This window comes from Lissotriton vulgaris, chromosome 1_2, assembly GCF_964263255.1.
Source record: "Lissotriton vulgaris chromosome 1_2, aLisVul1.2, whole genome shotgun sequence".
Classification (NCBI taxonomy): domain Eukaryota; kingdom Metazoa; phylum Chordata; class Amphibia; order Caudata; family Salamandridae; genus Lissotriton; species Lissotriton vulgaris.
Window position 1 is genome coordinate 87716515 of NC_141686.1, and position 25671 is coordinate 87742185.

Below are 25671 nucleotides of genomic sequence, written 5' to 3' on the forward strand. Positions count from 1 at the left end.
AGCTCGGAGTAGCAAAAAACGTAGGTAGTGTCACTGATTGATTTATGTGAAAATCCGAGATTACTTTAGGGAGAAATCTCGGATGAGTCCGAAGTACCACTCTATTCGCATGGAAAACGAGATAGGGTTCTGTTGCACAAAACGCCTGAATCTCGCTCACCCTGCGCGCAGAAGTGATAGCTACAAGGAAAGACACCTTCCACGACAGATGTTGAAGAGAAGCTTTATGTATAGGTTCGAATGGGGGACCCATCAATTTAGACAAAACCACATTAAGCTCCCAAGGAGGTGAGGGGGCCCTCACAGGAGGATACACCTTCCTGAGACCCTCTAGGAAATCCTTCACAACTGGCATTTGAAAGAAAGAAACCTGAGTAGGGGACTTTCGATAAGCTGTTATTGCTGCCAGATGGACCTTAATAGATGAATACTGTAAACCTGCTTTGGCCAAAGAAAGTAAGTATGGTAACAGTACCTGTTCCTGACCTCGAATGGGGTCATGACCTTCAGCAGCACACCACGTGAAAAATCGCTTCCACTTGAAAGCATATGTCTTTCTTGTAGAAGCTCTCCTTGCCTCCTTTAAAATGAACATACAGTCCTGAGAGAGACCTAGGTGACCATACTGGACGAACTCAGGTACCATACTGCTAGCTTCAGGGACGGCAGGTTGGGGTGGAACACCCTGCCGTTCTCTCTCGTCAGCAGATCCGGAAAGCAAGGAAGTCTCTTGTGCGGTATCTTGGAGAGACGCAGGAGATCCGGGTACCACCATTGGCGAGGCCAATCCGGAGCCACCAGAATCATGTCTGTCTTGGAATTGTACAGTTTCTTGATCACCAAGGGAATGAGTGGAATCGGTGGAAAAGCGTAGAGTAACGTCTCTGTCCAGTCTATCCACAGAGCATTCCCCTTGGATCCTCTTTGTGGGTACCTGGATGCGAAGACGGGGCATTTTGCGTTTTCTCCGTCTGCAAAGAGATCGATCTCTGGTAACCCCCAGGTTTGAAAGACGTCTCTTATTACTTCGTCTTTTAAGACCCAGTCGTGCGCTTCTGTGAAGTGTCTGCTTAGTTCGTCTGCTTGGACGTTGAGGACACCGGGCAGATGGACAGCTGAAATTTTCATACCCCGAGCCAGAAGCCACTTCGAGATTGCTTGCGCTTCCAGCGACAGAGGTCTGGATCTCGTTCCGCCCTGCTTGTTCAGATAGTACATTGTTGTTGTATTGTTCATCTGAACAAGCAGAGAGGATGTCTTGAGCACAGGAAAGAAAGCCTTGAGAGCTAGATGGACAGCTCTGAGCTCCAACATGTTGATGTGATACAACTTTTCTTTCTCCGACCACACTCCTTGAACTTGAAGTGACTCTAGATGAGCGCCCCAACCCTGCAGGGACGCATCTGTCACCAGGGATTGTTTGGGCATGTCCTCCTGAAAAGGTACTCCACAGCTAGATGATTCCGCTGCATCCACCATTGAATGGAGATTCGCACCGACAGAGGGAATGATAGTTTGTCTTCCCATCGGTTTGAAAGCTGGGACCACTGATCCTCCAGTGACTGTTGCAGAGGTCTCATGTGTAGTCTGGCATTTGGAACAAGGAAAATGCAAGACGCCATGGATCCTAGCAGAGACGAGATCTGTCTGGCCGTTGGTCGAAGAGTCTTTAACATTGTTTGGCACTTGAGGAGAATGGATGATAGTCTCTCCTCCGAAGGATACGCTTTTGCGTCCTTTGAATCCAGAAGTGCGCCCAGATAGTGGATCCTCTGTGTGGGATTGAGGATAGACTTCTTGAAGTTCACGTGCAGACCTAGTTTTCGCAGCTGATGAATACAGAACGTGAGATGTTGCTGAAGTAGAACTGGAGAGGCACTCTTTATCAGCCAATCGTCTAGATAGGGATAAACGAAAATATGCCTCTTTCTTAGGAAAGCCGCTACGACTGCCATGCACTTTGAAAAGGTGCGAGGAGCTGACTTTAGCCCGAAGGGCAAGACTGCGAACTGGTAATGATTGGTCTGAATGCAGAACCTTAGAAACTTCCAATGCTTTGGGGCAACGGGGATGTGAAAATACGCATCCTGAAGATCTATGGAGCACATCCAGTCCTTTTGATGTAAGAGTGGAATTATTTGGTGTAACGCCAGCATTCTGAATTTTTCTCGCCGAATGAACTGATTGAGGCGCCTGAGATCTAGTATGGGCCTGAAGTCCCTGCTTGGACCTTTCTTTTGAACTAGAAAGTAACGGGAGTAAATTCCTTTTCGACGTTGTGTCCTTGGGACCTCTTCGATGGCTTTCTTTAGGAGTAACACTGACACTTCCTTTTTTAAAAGGTGAAGACGATGGAATACAGTCTTTTGAGGAAGAATTGAGGATGGAGGAAACTTGAACCTGATTGCATATCCATTTTGCACAATATTCAGCACCCATGCGTTGTTTGTGATGTTTTTCCACTCCTCCAGGTAAAAACGCACACTTCCCCCCACCGGAGTGGTCAACGGGCTCAGGGGAAGCAAACACTCACTGCTTTTGCTGTTGCTGCTTGTTTCCAGGAGCAGTCTGTCTGGAAATTCCGCCTCTTCCTCTACCAGGACGACGCTGGGAGAACTGAGATCTTCCTTGATTCTGTTGTGAAGACCATTGAGGGGTTTGAACCCTCTGCTGGCCCTGTCCCCGATCATAAGGACGGTATTTTTTCTTAAAATTGTCCTTTCTCTTTTCGAGACCTACAGCTCTCACAGTATCCAGCTCTGTCTTCATTTTTGACATTTCGTCGTCAGCATGAGACCCAAAGAGCATTTTCCCATTTAAAGGCAGGTTTAAGATGCGGTGCTGGGCTTCAGGTTTAAGTCCCGTAAGTCTTAGCCAGGCTGAACGTCGCGCGCAAAGACCATGAGCATAGCCATGCGTGGATAGATCGGAAGCATCCGCAGCTGCGCTAATCACCTGATTAGACACTAGCCCACCTTCATGAAGTATTTCCAGGAAGTCATTCTTGTCTTCTTTGGGAAGTTTTTCAGCGAACCGGGATAAGGAATCCCACGGTCATAGCGACCCAACAAAGCGGAGGCGCTGGCAATCTTCATGTAGGAAGCAGAAGTGGCACACATTTTCTTTCCTACCGAATCCAAAGTCTTGCTATCCTTGTCTGGGGGAACAGACGAGGACGTCGATCCATTCTGATTTTTACGTGCCGCTGAGACGATGACCGAATCAGGTTGCGGCTCTGCTCTTAAAAATAACGGGTCAATGTCCTGAGCCCTGTACTTTTTGCCATCCGTGAGGGGACCGCTCCCAAGGAAGCCGGTGTCAAGAACTTATGTTCGGCAGGCTCCAAGAGACCTGGAACCAGAGGAAGTAAAGGTCTCGATGATAATCTTTGATGCAAAGTTTCGAAGATAACTGTAGTCTTCGCAGTAGAGACAGGCATCTCTATATGAAGTTTCGCTGCTCCCCGGCAAAGAACCTCCCTAAAAATGATTACGTCATCAATCGGCGATATCCTGCTTGGAGGAGTCGAAGACAACGTCGGCGAGTAATCTCTCTTCGAATTCGTAGATCTTGTCGAGGATCTCGTATCACGTCTCTTGGATGATCGGTGATGTGAAGACCTCGGAGAAGGTGTAGTCCGCCTTCTCACGGATGGAGACTTCCTCTGCGGAGTACGCTGCCGCCTTCCAGGAGACTGAGTCACTCGAAGAAGAGGTGACCTTGATCTTGACACGGGTCTTTTCGACACCGGCGACCTGGACCTAGACTTTGGAAGATTGATTCTCCTTATCTTCCAGTCTCTAAGTTCTCCCAACCATTGTGGGGAGATGTTAGCTCCTGTAGGCGATGGCGCTTTTGAAGGCTCTGGAGAGATCTGAACTATATTCAGCTCAGGGGATGAAGATGAACTCCCAGAAACAGCCACAGAAACCTGAGATCGGTCTTTAGAAACCGTTCTAGGTCGTTTAGCTGCAGGCGAAGTGGAACGTGGCCTCTTCGACGTCGATCTTTCCAGAGGTGATCTTCTCGACGTCGACCTCTTCGGCGTCGACCTCCTCGGCGTCGACCTCCTCGGCGGCGTCCTCCTCGGCGGCGTCCTCCTCGGCGGCGTCCTCCTCGGCATCGACTTTCTCGACGGCGACCTCCTCGACGTCGAAGGTCTCTTAGGTGATGGAGTCAAGCGCTTCGACGACGAAGCTTTTCTAGGCGTCGTGTGCCTCGACGCCAACTGTTCAGGGCTCTTCGACGTCGAAGCCTCCAATTCCCGGTTCGACGTCGGTGTCATAGCTCCTCTTGACGGCGGCCTTGACTGACTTTTTGAGCCTCTCGACGGCGAACGTCGACGTCGATGAGACGACGTCGATGAGACGACGTCGAGTCCCATCCTCTCGTAGTCGTAGGGGAGCCAGACTTGGATCGCCTAAGCTCATGGCGTCTCTCACCTCTCATCGACGGCGAATCCTTCTTCGACGGCGACTTCGACGTCGACGGAAGACGTGACGCTGATTTCGACGATTTCCAACATACCGGAACCCTAGAAGAAGATCTGTCCCTCGAAGTCGACGGGGAACGATGTTTTCTCTTCTCCCCTCTTTCCTTATGTTCTTTCCGCTGAGGAGAAGGTTTCCTGGAGTCAAGTTCTTCTCTTCCACTCACGGTTTCACCTCTGTCATCAAGGAACTGAAGCCTGCTCTTCTCCCTCTCTCTTAAAGTTCTGTTTGATAACTTGCTGCAATGGTAGCAAAGTTCTGGCTTGTGTGTAGATGGAAGAGAAGCCACACAGACCGAATGAGGGTCTGTTTTAGACATTTTTTTTCCACAGGCCGGGCACTTACTAAATAAGGCAGGCATTGTGACTGGAAAAAAAGGTCAAAAAACCCACAAAAATTGTTGAATTAGTCAGGTAAAGACTAAAGATGTCGAGTAATGACAAAAAATTGAAAGAACTACCAGAAAAAAGCGAAATAAAATCACCAACTGGCGAGCTCAATGCTCCAGGATCCTAACAGAAGGAGCCGGAAAAAAGAACTGACCTAACTGTCACCTGTGGTGCATGATGGGAGCCTGGAGGCTCACAGAGGTCTTAAAGGCACGGCGCCAGTTTTTTTCCTATTGTTACAATGCAGCCTATCTAGGCTAAAGCTGCCTCTATGGTCCTGCCTGTTTTACCTTTGAAAATAAAGGTGGTGTGTTTCAAAGACAACAAAGGCAGTGCTTTCTTCTTTGCATTTTCATATAATGTCATTTATATGTCTTTATTTTACAAATGTAAAGATTTGTTTCAGGCATTTGGGGGCAGTCTTTTGAGCCTAGTATGGTTATTTTAGGCTGCATATGTATAATGCATATTATCTATATATATATAGTTATTATATGTGTATTTATATGTATATGTATATATATATATATATATATATGTAGATATATGCATATTATTGGCTATTGCTCCGGGGTCCCGCACGAGGGCGGGACTATTCAGTGCTTATGACTATTGATGAGTATCCCCTGGAAGAGAACAGGAGTTTACTGACATTTCTGAATTTTTTCCCACTAAGCTGCTTCTGTCTACATATTGGGAGTGTCTATGGTGAAAACAACAGTGATGATTAGGAGGACGAGGGGGGAGGGGGCTTTGCTTTTGGAAAAAAACAGGAATGTCCTGAAGTGCTGGCAGTATTTTCCCACAGCACATTTGTGCAGTCTTCCTGTGGATGGAACAACACCGGTGAGAATGGCGCCCAGGACTGCTCTAAACAGGATGACGTCTCTAGCACAATACAGATGCTGGGTTTTCTTTTTTTTTTTTTTTTTTTTTTTTTTTTAAAACCTTTATTGCACTTTGCATAGCACACAGCGGAATGCCTACAACCCTGAGGGCCGGCCGCTATCTGAGGATCAGTGTACATAGAAATTTTCAGCCAATAAGGATAATCGTACCATAGTGTTAATACAAGTCTTGGTGTAAAGAGCCGAAACAGTAAAAGTGCCAGTTGAGCAATTATTCAATGCAGTAGTTTGAGGTTTTGATGGAGTTTTTTTCGTTTTTTTGAAAAACAACAAACACAGAACATCAACAGTTAGGAAAGGTAGTGAGGTCTGACACGAATCAGTGCATTTCAAGTCTCTAGTGTCCCTCGAGAGTTTGGGATCCTGACAGCCCACCCACTGCGCACATGTCTCTACTTTCCCCACCCGCCCCTACCCCCTCGGACTTATTCGTTTATGCACTAAAAGGTGACCCTTTGCAGCCGCCCACACCCCCCCCACATTCCCTCCTCCCGCCCGGGTTTAGCCCTCCTCGCCCTCATCGTCGGAATCATCCCACTCATCCTCACGCAAGGGTTCACAGATGTCCCCTCTGTACTCATTCCACTTCAGCCAAATCTTATTCCATTTCCCGGGGCAGGCTCGGTTGACATACACTGCTCGCTCGGTCAACATTACTCGATCCATGTTCAAGCACCACTGGGATTTGGTTGGGAGTTCTGCTGCCCCCCAGCGCTGTGCTATGTCGCGTTTCGCTACCATTAGCCCCGCCGTGACCCAGAGTTGCTCATACCGGGACAAGTCAGTGGGTTCCCAAATATTTAGTAAGCACCTCCTTGGGTCAGGTAGTATGGAGTGATCCAGCGCCTGTGAAAGTGTGCGGAGTACTTGTTTCCAGTATTCCTGGATCTTGGGGCAGTCCCATATAGTATGGATGAACGTGCCTTCCTCCCCACACCCACGCAGACAATAGGGATGGGACGCTCTATGTATGCGATGCAGCATTGTCCTTGTATAGTAAACCCTGTGTAGGATCTTAAATTGCACCAGCCGCATGCGCGCCGAGATGCCTATTTCTTTAGGCGACCCAAGAGCTGCGTTCCATTCGTATTCATCCATGTCGCCAACCTCCCCTTCCCACTTCTCTTTCAGGTGTAATGTGGGGTCAGGGCTATTATTGAGGAGCTTACGGTAAGTGAGGGATGTAGCCCGTTCTAGCATGTAATCTGTAAGTAGGCGATCTTCCAAGGGTGAGGACTCTGGGAGTTGTGTGTCTGCCGGAATGGCTGCAAGTAGTGCGTGGCGGACCTGAATGTACCTGTAGAGTTCCCTGTCATTGAGCTCGTAGAGTTCTTTTAGTCGGGCAAAGGGGAGCACTTCATTCCTCTCCCACAGGTCACCCACCACGGAGATGCCTATCGTGTCCCACTGTGCGAACCCCTTGGTGTTCCTCAGGTTGCCTAATGCGCGAGAGTCCCATAGAGGGGTCATCCTCGTGATCTTCCCCTTCCAGCCCAGAGCTGCTGTAGCTGCATGCCATATCTGCACCGTTAACTTGGTGGGGCCGATCAGAGTACGCACCTTGCGGTGATCATATAGTGGACCCAGCAGACTGTCAGCGCCCAACTGCTCCCTGTCCGAGTGAAATGCTGGCTCGGTATGCGGTGCGTGTATCCATTGATTAATGGGCCTCAATTGTGCAGCCCAATAATACAGTTTCAGATTCGGTAGCGCAATGCCCCCGTCGTACCAGTCCCTGTGTAGCTTAGATTGCGCCACTCGCGCCGGGAGGTTGCCCCACAGCAAGCTGGAAACTAGAGCCGCTACTTTCTGGAAGAATTTGGGTGGCACCGGGTAGGGCGAATTGTCGAGGACGTACAAGAAGCGCGGCAACGCCATCATCTTGTAAAGCGCCGCCCTGCCGAGGAGTGTTAACGGCAGGCCGGACCAGAATTCAACATCCCGCTTGAGTCTATCCAGGGGGGGCTTCAGATTTTTGTCTACGAATTCAGCCGGGTCCTTAGTGACGTGAATGCCCAGATATTTAAAGGATGATCCCGCCAAACGCAGCGGGCAAGTATCGTCAAGGTCAGGAGCCGGACCCCGTAGGACATACAGCTCTGATTTGGACCAATTTAGCGTGTAGCCTGAGATCCTGCCGTACGTGTCACAAATATGGAGCAAGGCCGGAATTCCCTCCCCGGGGTCCGTTAGATACAGCAGCATGTCGTCTGCGTAGAGGGACAGGCGGTCTTCCCAACCCCCGTTCCCTGGTATACCCTTGAGGAGGGGGGAGGCTCGTATGAGAGTTGCGAGTGGTTCCAGGGAGATGGCAAACAACAGGGGCGACAAAGGGCACCCCTGACGCGTGCCCCGACCCAGCGGGAAAGTGCGGGAAATGTGGCCGTTCGCCACCACATGAGCCATCGGGGCCGTGTACAGCAGTTTTACCCATGCTAGAAAGCGAGGCCCGAACCCCATATGCGTCAGCGTTTCGAAAAGGTACTCCCACTCCACCAGGTCAAATGCCATTTTGGCATCAAGTGCTAGGATTACTGCCGGTGTGGTGATGGTGTCAGCTCTGGTCAGGATACCATGCAGTCGCCGCAAATTCAGCGCTGTGTTCCTGTGCGGCATAAACCCGGACTGATCCGGGTGTATTATGGAGGACAGATGGGGCAGGATCCGCTGCGCCAGAAGCTTGGCCAAGATTTTCACTTCCGCGTTTAATAAGGAAATTGGCCGATAGGAGGAGCAGTCCTCCGGGGGTTTACCCGGCTTGGGGATTGGTATTATAGTAGCCGCCCGCTGGTCTGGTGGAAGGGAACCCCTCGCCAGGCAGTCCTTGAACATCTCCAGCAGGTGCGTGCTGAGGGTGTCCGGCATCACTTGGTACCACTCTATGGGTATCCCATTTGGTCCCAGTGCCTTGCCCGGGTTTAGCGCCTTTATGGCCAGTTGGATCTCGTCGGCTGTGATGTCGGCCTCCAGCTCGCACGACGCCTCCGGTGAGAGGGTCTGAACCACAATTGGTGCTAAGAGCGCCCTGGCACTCTCAGGCGTAATTGTACGAGCCGGGGTGTACACTCGCTCAAAATGGGACGCAAGTAGTTCTGTAATGTGCCTTGGATCTGTGTGTGTCTCCCCTTGTTCATCTTTAAGACATTGGACCCCCCTGGAGCGACCCTCACGTTTATCGAGCCACGCCAGCATTTTCCCCGCCTTGTCCCCCACTTCGTAGATCCTATTCTGAGTGTCGGTTAAGTGCCCCTTGACCATCCCCCGCAGGTGATCATTGTATAGCTGCTGTTGGAGAGTGAGTGCGTGCAGGGCAGTGGGAGAAGGGTGGGACTCGTGCATCGCGGTCCGCTCCCTCAACGTAATCTCTAGGTCGGCCAGTTCCTGAGATTGTTGTTTCTTGTGTCCGGTGATAGCGTTAATGGCCTGCCCCCGCAGAACCGTTTTATAGGCCTCCCATAATGTTGCCGGGGAGCGCACCGAGTGGGTATTTTCAAGAAAGTAGTGGTTTGTGGCTTGTTTGAGTGCTTTGCGAACTTGTGGGATTTTAAAATATGATGCGTGCATGGGGTAAATGCGCTTACGTGCCCTCGTCTGCAGGGAGAGTGTCAGCGTGAGCGGTGAGTGGTCTGAAATACCACGAGGGTGAATCACCAGGGTATCTACAAGACAAAGGGCCTCCCCCAGTGACAGGAAATAATCGATGCGAGACAGGCTGCCATGCACCGCGGAGTGGAATGTGTACTGTTTCGTGCCTGGATGTAAGTGTCTCCAGATATCAGTCATGCCCATGGCTGAGGTGAATCTTCGGAAGTATGTTTCCGCCCCTGTCTGGTTGGGGGAGGGGTGCCTGTCCAGTTGTGGGTCCACTACCGCATTAAAGTCACCCCCTAGTATGGTCTCACCCTCGGGGAGAGTTAAAAGGAAGTCCCCTAGTCTTGGGAGGTGGACCGAATGCAGAGCCGGAGGCACATACACTGACACCAAGTTAAAGAGTTTCCCCTCCCACTGTCCCTGCACAGCCGCGAAGCAGCCCTGATCATCCGTTTTAATTGATAGGGGCATGAAACGTGAGTTCTTCTGTATCAGAATGCCGGACCCCCTGGAGCCGGACGTGAAAGCAGAATGGGCCCACATTTTGTAGCCACGCCTATCCAAGGCCTTCGTAGCCCCCCCCACCAGGTGTGTCTCTTGCAACAGGGCCACAGTAGGTCGCAGGCGCTTAATTGCCGTCAACACCAATCCCCGCTTAACTTTGTCCCCCAAACCTCTCACATTCCAGGACATCAAGGTTAGGGGTGGGCATTGTGTGTCAGAGTGATTCCCCCCCTCTGCCGGTGCGGGATTGTTAGCCATCAGGTAGTGTTAGGTATATGCTGCAGTGCCCCAGAGACGTAACCAGTGTACCGGCTGCGTCGTCGCGCAGCAAAGTGTTCAGAGTCCTCATGGGGGCATAGTGTCATTGTCCGTTCCCATCAACATGGTCCGATTCCCATAGGTACTGAAACATTGTCTTCGACCCATTATGCACTTTCCTAACATAAACAGTTCAAAACAAACCCCCCTCCCTGCCCCCCTGCTTAACGGACCTCCAACTGCCCGCCACCCCAACTTAGCAGAGTGCTTTACCCATCCCAAAACCAGAGTACTTGCTTGTAGGGGGGGAGAGCGTCTCCCCAGGCAGGCGGCTTCCCTGAAGGCTTTTGGGGCAGCCATGCCGGCGTCTACGTGCAGCTGTGGAAAGTATATGTTAGTTCGGCGTTTGGCGACTGTTTAGTGGTCTGAGTCCAAGGTCGGGTTCATTCTTCCTCGCCTCCTCCCTCGAACCCATGGGCCGGTGAGCGCCCCGCTCCCTCCACTCGTCCCGATGTTTGCGAGCCCGTTCTGCTGTCTCCTCCACGGTCTCGATCCGGTCTGTGTGTTTTGCGCTGTCGTCCAACGGTGTGCCAACCCTCCAGCCAGTCCCGGGCTGTTTCAGGGGAGTCGAAGATCCACACTTTCTTGTCCGCCACCACCCGCAGCTTAGCCGGGAATAGCATTGAGTACGGCAGCTCTCTGTCCCTCAAGGTCTTTTTTACTTCCAGGAACGTTTTCCGTCTCCGAGACACCTCAGCCGTGTAGTCCGGGAAGAAAGCAATCTTTGAGTTCTGGATTTGGATGGCCGGTGCCACTCTAGCGGCCTGCAGAATGGCATCTCGATCTCGGAAATTGAACAACCTAGCCAGTATCGGTCGCGGTGTGGTCCCGGGCTTGGGCTTCCCTCCCGGAACTCGATGTGCCCTTTCGACGGAGAAGAAGTTCGAGAGTCCCTTGGGCTTGAGCCGAGTTTTGACCAAGTCCTCCACATAGAGGTCCATCGCCCCCGTGTCTTCAGATTCTGGCACGCCTAAAATTCGGACATTATTGCGCCGGGAGCGCCCTTCCTGGTCGTCCAGCTTATCCCTAAGCAGCTTGTTGTCCGTTTGCAGCCGTTCCACCGCAATTTGCAGTTCGGACACATCTTCAACCAGTGACTTAGTGACCACCTCGACCTGTTTGACCCTTTCGTTCATTTTTTGGAGATCCGCTCTTATCAGGGTGACTTCCGTTGCCGTGGCCCCCACCGTCGTTTGTACTTGGGCCAGTGCTGCCAGGACATCGTCAAGCGTGGCCTTTTTCGCCCCCTCCGTCTCAGACGCTTTTCCGGCGGTCCTGCGTTGGTCTTGGGGCGGTGATTGCCGCTCATATGCGAACTTGTCCAATTTGGCCTGGGTCGAGGTGTTCCTGGGGCCCCTGTTGGACATGGTGCTGCCGTTAATTGAACTGCTTGGTGGGTAGAGTACTCGCGCGCGGGATGCATAGGGCTGTTTCTTTGCGCTCCGGCCGCAGGCTGCGTCGGGGTATGCGGTCACTGCAGTGGGGGGTGGTGTCTCCCCGCCGTTGTGCAGCTATGTGACGCTCTCTTAACGATTGCGTAGAGGCCAGGCGCCAAGTCTCCCCCCGGCAACAGATTCAAGGGGGGGAGGTCGGCGGTGCGCTGTCAGGTGCGTCTCACACCGGCCGGGCCGTCGCGGTACGCCTCTCTGAAATGTCCCCTTGTTGTGGGTGTTGCCCAGGCCCGAGCCTCACTGGCTGTGCCGCGTGTGTAAGGTCCCCGGTGCTGCCGATGGAGAGCTTGTGTTTTCTGCACCCCACGCCTGCTGTGGCTGCCGCGTACCTTTGCCTGCCGCTGAGTAGCTCTGCCGGCCGCTGACAGGGTCTGGCGTCTTCCGACGTTATGGCCGGGTAATGGCGGCGCTCGGTTGAGTCTATGCAGCTCCCGCCGCGCTGCTGGTGGATGCAGGTGAGTCCGGGGAGTGTTGGCGGGCCTTCGTGGTGTGTGCCCCTGTGCCCGGGCGGGCGGGAGGGAGGCTTTGCGGTGCCGTCGGGGTGACGCGCTCGGGGAGCCGGCGCTTCCTGCCACTCACCCCCGCTTGCGTGACACTTCCGGCCGGGGTCCAAGACACCGGTGATCCGCGGCCTCTCGGCTGCCGGCAGGCCCAGCTCCTCCTCCGCCTCTCGTGCGCGTGATTTCGCCCGTTCTGGCCGCCGCCGCTCGCATAAACTGTAACGCTGCTCGCTGCTCGGACACCGGGTCCGGTCCGCCCCTTTCTGCCGGTAAAGATCAGGATTTTAATGCGGATTTATCGCGGCAAGCCGCCTCTGCCCAGGAGCCTCCCTAAGCTGCGGCCGCCATCGTTGGCTGCTAGCCACGCCCCCGATGCTGGGTTTTCTTAATGGTAGATCTAGAAGCAGAGCTGGAAGCGGCTGCACTGTCCTGCGAACCACCATCCCCTGCATTGTAAATGTGATGAGTGATGAAAAAGGTGGGAAGATGGGACAGGTGCTAAAACTTAGCGGCTGTCCTGTCTCCGTCCACCTCTAAACGAGACAAAATCTCAACAGATTGGATATGATTCTGATCAGATTGTGCAATAACTGAAAAGCATATGCTGTTAACTGATCTGTGTTCTCTTCATCATGCAGTAAAGTGGGTGACAAAATAAATGCTAATGTCATTGATTAGGAATAAAGGATGAATAAAAACAAACACATACCATCCCAGTGACAGAGGGGAACATAATGAGGAAGTAATATCCAGTGAACTTACCAGCCTCTGTTCCTGCAGTCAAATGCGATGACTCCGTTGTCGTCAGGCGCCCATTTGATACCTGAAAAGACATTGACAAACATGAAAACCCCCATGATGGAGCTAAACCATGCGTCTCTACTTCTTCATTGCATTTTTAACAACATGGTATATGTGTTTGCGAAGTGGGGAGTCAAATCGAATGCACAGAGAGAGAGTTAAAAGGAAAATAGAGAGATAGAATTAGAATACTAAATGTTGATGCACGAAGCAGGCACCCACTGGAGTTCCAAAGGCAAGCCCTTCTACTCCCATTCGCAATCTAACTGCGACCAGCGCCAGGGACCCTGGTCCTCAGACACACCCGCCGCTACGACCCCAGCACTCTCCATGCCCTCAACCCTGGGAGCAACAGCAACTGCCAGCTCTCGATGCAGAGCAATTCCCAAGGCCTGTTTTCCTGCCGACACTGCTGCCACACCATTACCCACCTGCAGACCCAGACAGCTACAGCCAACCAACTGGACGCCAGTGCACTCAAACTCTTAAACTGCATCCTCCTCAACGTACGTTCCCTGCGCAGACACTCAGTAGAAGCTTGGGGAATCTTCAACACCCTCTCGCCTCACAGCGCCTTCCTCACAGAGACCTGCCCCAGCGCCAGCTCCACTCTATACATCGCTACCACCATCCCCGACAGAAACAAGATTCTGAGGAAAGACCGCCCCAAGCAACCCGGAGAAGGCTTCGCCATTGTCCACAAAAGCTCCCTTAGACTGACAATCTCCATCTTGAACGCCGCCTCACCCTCGATGGAACACATCAAGATCCACCCTAACCCCAGAATGACACTCCACAGAATTCTCACCTACAGACCACCAGGACCCTGCTCCCCATTCACCAACACCATCACAGACTACATCCCCCATTGCCTCGCCTCCACAAACTATGTACTGCTCAGAGACCTGAATTTCCAACTTCAGCGACCCCAACAGCACCGCCCTTCTAGAGAATCTCGCCAACACTGGATTGAAGCAACTGGTCTCCACCCCCACTCACACAGCGGGACACACTCTTGACCCCATTTTCGCCAGAGAAAACAACATTCGCTTCAGCCACACCACAGTACCTCTCTGGAAGGACCACCACTGCGTCCATTTCTCCTTCTCGAAACCCACCGCACACAAGCTGACGCCACGCCTCACCTGCAGAAACTGGAACAAGATCACCGAAGAACACCTCACCACTACCCTCAACCGCACTCCTCCCCCTACCATGACAGACACCAACAATGCAGACAACAACCTTCACCAATGGATCGCCAACTGTGCCAACACTCTTGCCCCTCTCCAGAACTCCGACAGACGACACAACACAAAAGCCGCCAGGTTCACCCCGGACCTCCTAGAATCAAAGCGCTCGTGCTGATGACTGGAGAAAGAATGGAGAAACAGCAAAACCCCAGAAGCACTCAATGCCTACAGAGGGTGCCACCAAGACACACCACCAACTCATCAGATCAACAAAGAGAAACTTAATTCAGGACAGAATTCTCTCCAACTCCCACAACTCCAAGGAACTCTTCACCATCATACAAGAATTCACCAGACCCCACAGCGAAACCACCAACGTCCCTCTCTCCCAGGACCTCTGCAACAAACTCAGCTCCTTCTTCCACCACAAGATCAGGACACACTAAGACAACTTTGACGAACAACACCACAGAACCGACCCAACAACCTCCAAAAACTACGCCACCCGTCTCCCACCACACACTAGAGCCAGACTCCACAATGCTGACATACAGGGAACTGCTTTAGACTGGATTTGCTCCTTTCTCTCTAGCAGAACACAAAGAAAAAGACTCCTGCCCTTCCTCTCCGAACCCACAGAGATCAGATGCGGAGTACCCCAACGATCCTTCCTCAGGGGAATCCACGTTCTTCAACATGTACATGGCCCCCCTTGCAACCATCATCAGAAACACAGACTCAGCACAGTATCTTATGCTGACGACACCCAGCTCATCCTCTCCCTCACAAAGGAACCCGACATCACCAGGCACAGTTTCCAGGAAGGAATAAAGTATGTTGCATCCTTAATGAGCAGCAGCTGCCTGACGCTCAAATCGGAGAAAACTGAAGTCCTCATCCTTGGACCCACCCCCTCCGCATGGGATGACACCTAGTGGCCCCCGCCTTCGGAAAACCCCCCTATCCCCACCCCCACGGACCACACCTGCAACCTCAGCATCATAACTCCTCACACTCCATGAACTGCCAGATCAACGCTGTGTCCTCCACATGCTTCAACACCCTACTCCTACTCCGCAAGACCTTCAAATGAATCCCCCCCGACTCCAGGAAGACTGTCACCCATACACTCATCACCAGTAGGCTGGACTACGGAAACGCAATCAACGCCGGAATCAACAAAAAACTCCTTCACAAACTCCAGACTGTCCAGAATGCTGCAGCCAGACTCACACTCAGCATCCCACGACATGACCACATCACCCAGCACCTCCGTGACCTCCACTGGCTCCACGTCGAAAAGAGAGTAACCTTCAAACTGCTCACACATGCCTACAAAGCCCTCCATAACACCAGACCCCAATACCTTAATGAAAGAATCTACTTCCAAGCCCCAAGAGAAACCTACGCTCCACCAACCTAGCGCTTGCTGAGGTCCCCGGCATCCACAGAGGCAGAACGGGGGAAAGATTCTTCTCCTACATCGCGGCCAAGACCTGGAACAAACTCCCCCTCAGCATCAGAAGAAGCCTGACACTGCAAACTTTCTGAAAGGGCCTCAAGACATGGCTCTTCGAATGACCTTGGAGCTGCCCGAACCTCCCCTCCCAGCGCCTTGAAACCCACATGGTTAAGTAATGCGCTCTATAAATCCTTGATTAATTGATGGATTGAGTATGAGCCAGGAAGGGAGGGACGAGAATGTGGGTCGAGAGAGAAACTGAGAAAAAGTGAGATTCTGGGAGCATGATGGAGAGAACAAGAGAGAGGTAAAGATGCAAAAAAAGAGGAATAGCACAGAGAAAAAATATTATAGAGAGAGAGAAGGACCAGAAAGAGATAGACAGGAAAGCAAGAGGACAGAAAGACACGGGGAAAAAAATTGAAACAGACAGAGAGGGAGAAAGAGAAAGTGAGAGGAAACCACAACATATCAATGGATACACACAAAGAGAAGGAGAAACATAGTTACCAGGGTATCAGAGCAAGGCAGTGTAAAAAGCAAGAGAAAGAGACAGCGGTAGCATCGTTGTCTGTGTATGTACATCATCAGAATTAGCTCTTTAATGTTATGATGAGTTCCTTCAACATTACCATCATATCCCCTATTACCTATTGCTCAACTATATACTGTCAATCACAGTCGTCGAGTTCTCACAATGACAAATTACAATGTGGACCAATGAAAGACCAGGGTTGGCTGTCCTCTTGGCTGTCATTGTCAATTTAATTTATATCAAATCAACTTGCTCTCGCTTCCTACTAATGACACCCTTAATCTCCTTAAATAAACATGGGTCAATGTCTTGCAAGAAGTGCATTTTAGTAGCACATCATTGGTCTGTCAGAAACAAATCTGTTTTGCATCCAATGATTCAATACATGAGCCTCTGCAGAACAACAATGAAGAAGGACAATTCAGGAGGCCACAATAGCTGCAATCGGATAACTGTGGAGCGAAAGCAAAGAAAGAGCTGAACAGTAGATAGCATGGTACACAGGCAGATAGTGACCTGGCAGAATGAATTGAACTGGTACCTTTATCTACAATGACCAGCTCCCTACGAATGCATGTTGAAGTCCTGTCCCCAGGTTCTAGAAATATTGAACAAGAACTGAGCTAATCAAAGAAATTAAGAAAGTGAGATGGAAATTAAAACAGTAGGAACAAGAATACACCCATCTTACGAGATGCCAAGCGATCCCTTTCCAGTGACTTAAGGGAGGTAAAAATGGGAAACATTCTTACAGTGATGCTATGGAAAGAATCCCATGAGAAAACTATACATTCACTGAGACAAGGTGGTAATGTGATGCACCCCTTGCTGAATCCAAAGGTGTCTTCCATCTGACACTGTATCCGGATAAGGATGATGGCCCCTGCTCACAGCATGACACAGTTGCTAAGGAGACGAGACAAGGCATTTCTAAGGAACTGAATAAAGATCTCATGCCAGAAGAGCTCCAAGAGGCGGTTTGCTTTGGAATGTAGTGCATCCCTCCCTAGGGTCTGATGGCACGAAGATAAACAGGATATGATGACATGGCTGCATCTGACATTACAGGAAGTCTCTGGGAAGAGACACTCTCCATCTACATCCTTGCCATCCGTTGAATGTAAATATCACTACTGTTTGTGATGGGGCAAATAGAACCAAGGCAGCGACTGAGGTTTTTGATCCTAGTTTTTCTCTTCATTATTCTTCCTACCACAACCATTTAACCATCTATTTCTTGCCCTTCTCCCCAGAAATTCTTACCTCATCTACACTGTTCTAGACCAGATTTGTTCTGCATTACTGTTCCTCGTCCTGGTCCAATGCTGGTCTACACCCTGCACCACTCTCAAACTATAGAGCAAGGCACACGGATGTAGTGAAAACCCAGCGACAAGATTATGAATGCAAAGTAATCATCTTTACCCACACCAGTTGGAATCTATACCTAGCAGTAGTTGTCTTCAGCAGAGGTATCACCTCATCACGTACTCCGATAGAGGAACATGGTTCCATGGGGTGGCAGGCGAGAAGACATCTCTTGTACGTGTTATTGGAAAGTTACACTTTATAGTTATCTGCAACTCACTTTTTCTTGCACTAAGTGTACACACCTGGGTAGAGCCGGAAGAAGCCGGTAGAGCTGCCGAAGTATTGCCAAGTTAACGTTGGGTCCTTTTCGAAGTTCTCCACAAACACGGGGTTTAAGGCCTCAGACATGTAAACGCCATTCAGAATATCAGGATCTATCCAAAGAAAAGGAGATGAGAGAAAAAGATGATACACAATAAAAACAAATGGTTTTACACTTATACAGCAAACAGGTGTGCCTTCACAATCAAATTTGTGGCCACAAATGCGGTTAAAGTATTGCCAAATGAGGGAAAGTATCTATGAAACATGGATATACTGGGGCTATAAACCTGACAAGATCCCACAGAGAAAGGAAGCCGCTTGCATTTGAGGAGGCTAGGGGATATGTTATAGGAAGTGTAATTATATTAGCATAGAGTTAAAAGTCAATAATAACCTTATAAGTAAGAAACTCTTTTGGCACATTTATTTCCCATTCCTCAAACGAACCAATGTGCTTTTAAAAAGTAAATTTTCAAAAATAACCTTTCAGCATGTGTAGCGAATTGGTTTCAAAATGGCATCTCCGGCAGCTTCGGGCTAAGCGCAGTTCCAGCTTGAATTCCTCAGAGGCTGCTCATTAATGAATTAGACTGCAACGGACACAAACTGCCCTTTTTTAATAATACATATTCAGACTAGCCCCACCTAAATGCGTCACATTGTGTAGAAGTGTGGCTCAATGGTTAGAGCGGCAGACCCTGATGCAGAGGTCTAGCCCGGGACCAGGGTTCAATTCCCCGCTCAAAAATTCCATGGACCTGATAATTTTCGCCTCAGTGCCTATTCTAATCATGGGCCCCACTCTGCAACTCTGGGCAATAGCTTGCTTAATCTCCACAACGGCCCCCACAACGCTAAGGATGCCTGGCCTCCGCCTTGGGGGTGCCCAGGAGTGGACGCCTCACAGGGAAGGCCAGGATGGGTTCCACAGCGGTATTCGTACACGCGCCTTGAGACCCTTGCGGGTGAGTAGTTCGCTATACAAGTATCAATTTACATTTACATTCCAAAAATGTGTCTACAAAGAAATTGTACAACGTTTCTATTCTTTGTGATCTAGGCTTTCTTGTGGCACCGAGAAGCCAAGATCTCATTGGTCACACACAACATCTGAAGCCAAAATACTTTTTAAAATCTGTGGGACTGATTCTCAAAGACGAGTGTAAAGGTAAAACTACTTCTGCAATCGATACAAAGTTTAACATTCTCATGAGGCTTCTCTCGCACAAATATTTAGTTTTGAGCAAATCTCTATCGCGTTCCTTGCAAGTTTGTGCACATCTACTTAGCTTATGCATTTGTGGTTGTTCTCAACCTCCTCTCTGACCCATTCACTCCCTTGAAAAAGTTTAGGAATATGAACTCACTTCTGCCCCCTGCTTTACGTTTCAATAGCTCTCAAAATGTTTACAACACTTACATATCGTTTTCAAACCTAACATTCAGACATCCTACTTCTTTAATGTCTTGTTATCTGTAGTCATGACCCTCTTGATGCCTCTCTGTATCAGTCGAGCTCCCAGAAGATAGGCAGAGGAAAGGATGAAGAGGGTGAAATATGTGTCCAGATATGGAAACAGTGGTTAGGACTTGGAGGAAACTAACCAAAGAGATGGGTTGGGGAAACAGGCTGTCCCCGAGAACACCACTGCGGGACAGCGCTATATAATTACACGCGCGGCAGCCCTGATGGGTTTTCTATGGTGGGACGAAATAGGCTTTTCGACCCTTGCAGATGTCTGGGACGCCAATGGGGTGGTCCAATTTGCTCCTTTGCTGACAGAATACTGGATGCCTACTGCGCAATGGTTGAAATACACTCAGTTGTGAGCTGCCCTCTTTCACACCGTCCCGCCAGATGAGGAAACAAGGTTACTAGGTTACTAGATGACCCTGTGGGGGAAAAGTTGATTTCCCGAATATATGAGGCCCTGATGAGAAATACAAACACCACCCTGAGCGGTCCATGGGATTGATGGTTATGGGATAATGGGGACTTGGATGAAGATGATTGGCAGGAGGCATGAATGCTTGTGGCGGAGGTGGCCCTCCCGGAGATTCTCAGTTTGATCCAATTTAAAATCTTACAGAGTCTATTGTACACACATACTGCTTCATACGCTGGGCAGAGCTACGGATCCCGATTATTTTAGGGGATGCGGTCAGGAGGGCACATTTTATCAAGCACTCTGGATCTGCCCTAAACTCAACAGTCTCTGGGGGATGATGATGGGTACCTTGGAGGATGCAACAAGGACACCATTGGAGCTCCTGCCTTGGCTTACCCTGCTGGGAGTATGGGGACAGACGGACCCCACACACTTTCACAAGACCTTAGTGAATTTAGGATGTATGGTGGCGAAACGTGACAAAGCTAGGAAATGGTGCTCGGGGACACTTCCCCAACACCAAGACTGGGTGGTCGGTATGGAACATTGTAGATTAATGGAAAGGGAAATTTGTCGTGGCAGGGGATGTCATAAGAAATATGGGAAATTCTGGGGGGTTTTGGCTCTCTTGTCTTTATTGAATGGTGCGCCTAGCTGGTTGGGAATGTATTGTCTTTTCTTTCTGGTGTGTAATACAAGAGATGGATATTGATGGGTGCCTTGGGTCAGGACTGGTGATGTGCCGGATATTTGGTGACAATACTGTAAGGTGTCGCAATGGATCTGTTTGTGGGGGCGGGGGGATTGTACTGTGTTATGGGTGTTTGTTTATCTTGCCTATAAACTAATAAAGTTTTCAACAAAAACTAAATAAACAGCATTGTGAGAATTATTAAAATACATATTTAAATAAAAAGATTGATGATTTTTGGAGAAAGATGATGGATCTGCTTTATAAATGTTGATATACTCACACATTCATAACGCCAATAGGCTCACTTTGGATATTTTAGTGCTGCAGAAGGACGTACTTGGCGTAGGGTTGGCTAGTAAGAGGCAAGGCCCTGCAGAAAAACCTACGCTGGGCACAGGGGGTTGGCTGTCTGCAGCAAATCCCGGTTGTGCATGGCCGAAGGCTTTGCACTGCAGGGGTTAGCTACCCATGGGGGTTGGCTGCAAGGCCAGGCTTCAGGCCAGGCCCCACGGCCAACACTCCACCATACATGGCCAAAGGGCGTTGATTGTCTGCAGGGAGTTGGATACAGGGCCTGTTCACAGGCCAGGCCTTGTGGCCAACCACCAGAGGGGGTTGGCTTTATTTATGGTGATGGAATATTACTTTACATTTAAAAAGCCCAAGAAACACATAAAAAAAAAGGTTAAACTGACGTTATGGTTAGGCCAAGATTTCAGTTAAAACATGCCATTTTAAAAGTACAGTTTTCAAAGTGGATGAGTTCATTTACAGTCTCTACTTATACCATAATACCTCTTATTGGATTATGAAGTCAACAGTATAAGACTGTTAAAGGACTCATCCACTTGAAAAAAGACGGAAACAGTTGAAACGAGATAGTGGTGTTTGGTAGATGCATATGTTAATTTCAAATAAATGTGAAATTTACAAATCCCGGAGTGTCACGTAATTAGTTTGTATTTGATATATATGTTGATATATTCACACACATACACACACATATATATGTATATGTGTGCGTGTGGGTGTGTGTATATATATATATATATATATATATATACACATATATCTCTCGAACAAAGCAATCCAAGTGCTATCACGCAAAAATGAGGACAGGGACTCTCACTTCGCTGGTGCCAAATTTCAAATTTTCAAATTTATTTTAACATAGAATGCTGTCTCTCACATGTTTTAACCACGTGCAGTTGCCTTGATCACATCAAAGCTGAGTTGGCGATGCAGGTAGCTCAAGAAAAATAGTTGTATTTATGTATATACTCACTTTACTCCTTGCCGTCATATGTCCACTTCCACTACCCCCCACCCTGCCCCCCTCACCACCCGCAGCACTCCCTCTGCGAGCCGCCTTGACTTCTAACCATTTAGCTATAGCATTTTTTCCTTCTAAAGAAGGATTACTGAAATATACAAGCTTTTCTTGTGTTTTCTTGCTGAATCAGGATTTCTGAAATACTGGTCGATGGGTCTCTCTATTTCATGAGTGGTTGCCATGATCCTTAATGAGGCCACAACCCTTGCCAGCCTCATGAATCTGCTGTCTGCGTTTACAGAACCTGTGCCTCTCAGCAGTGATGCCCAGGTCATTCTGAAGGTGGCACTCCAGCCACAGCATTGCCTCCTAGTATTCGTGCCATCTCACAGACTCAGAGGTTTAGTGCATAAGTTCTGCCAAAGGGTCAAATACATTTTTTCCTTTGGGCTACCAATTGCACTCTGAGTTATGAGCCCCATCACTCGGCTGGTACCCATTATGGGCCCTGGATTTGTTTAAATATGCCCAAAGCTGACACCAGAACCATTAGTCTGTATATTTCCATTTGATAACTTTATTTCGGTCCTTGACCATAAAAGTGCAGATAAAATACATACAAGCACAATAATAAAATCCATAAATACGAGCAGTTAAAAAGTTATTAAACAGCAAGTTATCAAAAAAGAAAAAAGGGGAATTACCCCAGTTAAATCCTTGTCAGAAAGGTGGTCCTTCTGCGCCACATACCATATAGGAAGCGGGAAACCGAGAAAACAATAGGAGGGGAGGTATCATATGTTAAAACTCTACAAACCTGTGCGCATTGTCTGAGTCCCAAGTTTCTGCACAGTGGAGACAACCAGCATTTCCGTATTTTGCTATACGCTGGGCAGAAGAACAGAGCATGCACAATATCTTCTATGCTATTATTGCAGGCTGGGCAGGTTCCCTCATTTGAGTTAGTCCATTTAGAGGTCAGCACCCTAATGGGCAAGCAGCCATGTCTCAATTGGGTATATAGTTTTCTCGCAAGAGGAGGCTGCACTAGATCTAGAAATTCCTCCCTCTTGGGTGCAATTTTCACCTGCAAAAATTCAGTTGATAGCCTACCCAGAGTTGTCGACCAGTGTAACATGTTAAGGCTATGGTTTCTCAAAATGGCCAACAGCTCTGACCTCTGTAATCTTGGGCAGCTCACCCCCGGGGACTCCCACAGTTGAGGCAAGCCAATTTGGTAGAAGAGAACCTTGATGTGGGATAGCAAGGGTATATTTTTGTTCTTGACCTGCCCCCAGACTGCAGAGAATTCTGCTCTGTAATCAACAAGCTCCGGTACAGTCCAGAGCCTTCTCCAGTAGAGCAGGGGTCGTGCGGCTATCAGATCTTTAATGGACTCAAGGCCCATATCCAGCCGCAACGGTGTGAGAGGGGTGCTTCGGGGTAGGCCTACCAGATTTCTCATAAAGGCCTGCTCGACCTTTAGAAGACTCAGTGCGTTCTTGTGTCCCCAGATTTCTGCACCATATATAGCTGCTGACCTGGCCTGCGTTCTATAGGTTTCAAGAACAGGGGCAACTGGTTTAAATTGTGATGTTTTGTGAAATTTCCCAATACCCCCTGTAATCTGTGAAAGTCTCAGGGCGGATCTAGATACCTGGTGACCCCAGTCAAAATCTTCGGTTAGCGTGACACCGAGGTAAACAAAGGTTTTCACCCGCTCAAGCGGGGTGCCATTCAAGACAGGGTTCGGGCGGGTGTGCCTTGGGGGATTGAAAACCATGAACTTGGTTTTATCCAAGTTTACCTCCAATCCCCTCGAGGCACAGAAAGTTGCAAACCCATCCAGAACCCGCTGGATGCCTGTTGATGTTCGGGATAACAACAAGGTGTCATCCGCGAACATCAGAGCATGCATCCGTCCAGTAGCCAACCTCAGGGCATCATTATCCCTGATTCCATCTAATTCATATACCAAGCCGTTACCATAAAGGCTAAAAAGTGTAGGGGCCAGGGCGCAACCCTGGCGTACACCCCTGGTTACGGGAAAGCAGGCCGAAAGTTTTCCATTCCTTCCGCACCTCACCTGGGCGTAATTCCCCGCATGGAGTCGGATCAAGACATCTAATAAGTAGGACGGGAGGCCTAGTTCTTCCAGTACCCTCCATAATTTCTCCCTGGGCACAAGGTCGAAGGCGGCCCGCAGGTCCACAAAAACAAGGTAGAGGCTGCCAACCTGCAGCCTAAAAATCTGGTCCAGGGTCGAGATGCCAGATCTAAATCCGGCTTGGAGAGTGGTCAGTATTTTATGTTCCTCTATCCATCCCAATATTCTGTCCAGTAAGATCCGGCCCATTAGTTTTTGTGTAGTGTCTAAAAGACTAATGGGCCTGTAGTTGGATGGAGATAACGGGCAGCCCTTCTTATAAATTGGGACGATCTCAGCTCCCAACCAGGTTTCCGGTAACTTGGAACCCCGGAGGATCGCATTAAAAAAACTACAAGATACGGAGTCCAAATTTGGGGCTGGGAGCGGAAGAGGTCGCCAGGTAATTTGCCAAGGCCTGGGGCTTTGTTTGGGAGCAATCTATCAATAGCAGACTCCACTTCCTTGAGAGAAATACTCTCAAGGTTTTGAGAGGAAATCATCTCCTGGTCATCCAGCGGGCCCCTCCGACGGCCCAAGCCCGAGGCCCCCGGCAGTCGATGCTCGTGCAGGGGGTCTAGGGCCGGGGAAGTCTGAAGGGTCCTGTCTACTCCTGGCATCTGAGCCTGCCGTTGATACACGTAGGCGCCAGTCTCGGGGCTTGTATAAAGGGCTGCGAAGTGTACCTCCCATACTGAGGGAGCTATGTTCGGAAAATCAACCTCTCCCCCCCTTTTGCGCCAGCATTAATTATAGCCCAAAATGATTTGGCATCCTTTAAACGGAGCACTTGTCTCAGTTCTTCCCACCTGGCTTCCTCCCACTCTCTCTTGCCCCTGTTGATCTCCTTTTTGTACAGCAGTCTAGTTGCCCTAATTTTTGCATTATCTTTGAATTTGATTGCTGCAAGGAGATACCTCTTTACTTTCTTACAGGTACAATCGAACCAGGGGTGCTACCTAGGCGTGCTTCGTTTGTTTCTACTTACTGGGTAGAGCACCTCCCCTAGTGTCATGGCTCGCTGCGTATGTATTTCTACGGGTTGCCGGCAAAGGGCCGGTTCGCCCATCTCGCTTATGCGAGGAATTGCGATCTGGTATATTTTTGCAAGCCTGGTGGGGGAATTAACAAAATGGGGCCATTTAATCCATCTCCTATTGTTTGTTACTGTGAGAGGTGTCATCACCATGTCAGGATTTGGGACTGGATTTGTTAGGCCGAAGAACCAAGGCTTAAGGGTTAAGACCAAGGCATTGTGGTCACTATCGTGCCTTGTTACAACCCTGAATTCTTTCAGCCTATCCCAATATTTTGCCTCCATCACGATGTAATCAATTATGGAGGTTTGGTTTGCCCTATTATAGGTGACTAGCCCTGGACAGTCGGGATCCAATCTCCCATTGCACGCCCGCAGAGATGTTGCAAGGGAGAAAGATTTTATCTGGAGCACCAACGGTGTCCATGCCCTAACTGGAATGATCTTGGGGTCTGGGATACGCCAGAGTGAGTCTACCTCGTCTTGTTCACAGAACTCCATACTACCCAGAGGCTCGAACTGGAAGTTAAAATCACCACCCAAAATTATCGCGATGGAGGGGTCCAATCCCTGGATAAAATGATCGAGTGCTTTAATTGTGTTTGATTCCTGCCCCTTCTTAACTGGCCTTGAGTAGATATTTATTATAGCTACTTGTGGTTTACTTTGAGGTGTTAATAGGACACACTGGACGTCTAGGGAATTTGTTTGCATTTGTTTTGCCTGGATGCGCAAATGAGTGCCTATCCATATTGATAGTCCGCCCGGAGGGCGGCCTCTACCTGTAGATACTGCAAGGATATCGTAAGTTGCAAAGGCCGGACTAGTGCTCTCCTCCATTGCCCAGGTCTCCTGC

General features: G+C 49.4%; 1 protein-coding gene across 1 annotated transcript in view; it reads right to left on the reverse strand.

Moving 5' to 3' along the window:
- Positions 1-25671, reverse strand: part of LOC147733967 (voltage-dependent calcium channel subunit alpha-2/delta-4-like) — a 961982-nt gene that overhangs the window by 630897 nt on the left and 305414 nt on the right. The window contains exons 6-7 of the mRNA XM_086952873.1: positions 17756-17887; positions 12914-12974 (exon numbers count right to left, since the gene is read on the reverse strand). Of these exons, the coding sequence (XP_086808999.1) occupies positions 12914-12974; positions 17756-17887 (193 nt within the window). The remainder of the gene's footprint in view (positions 1-12913; positions 12975-17755; positions 17888-25671) is intronic.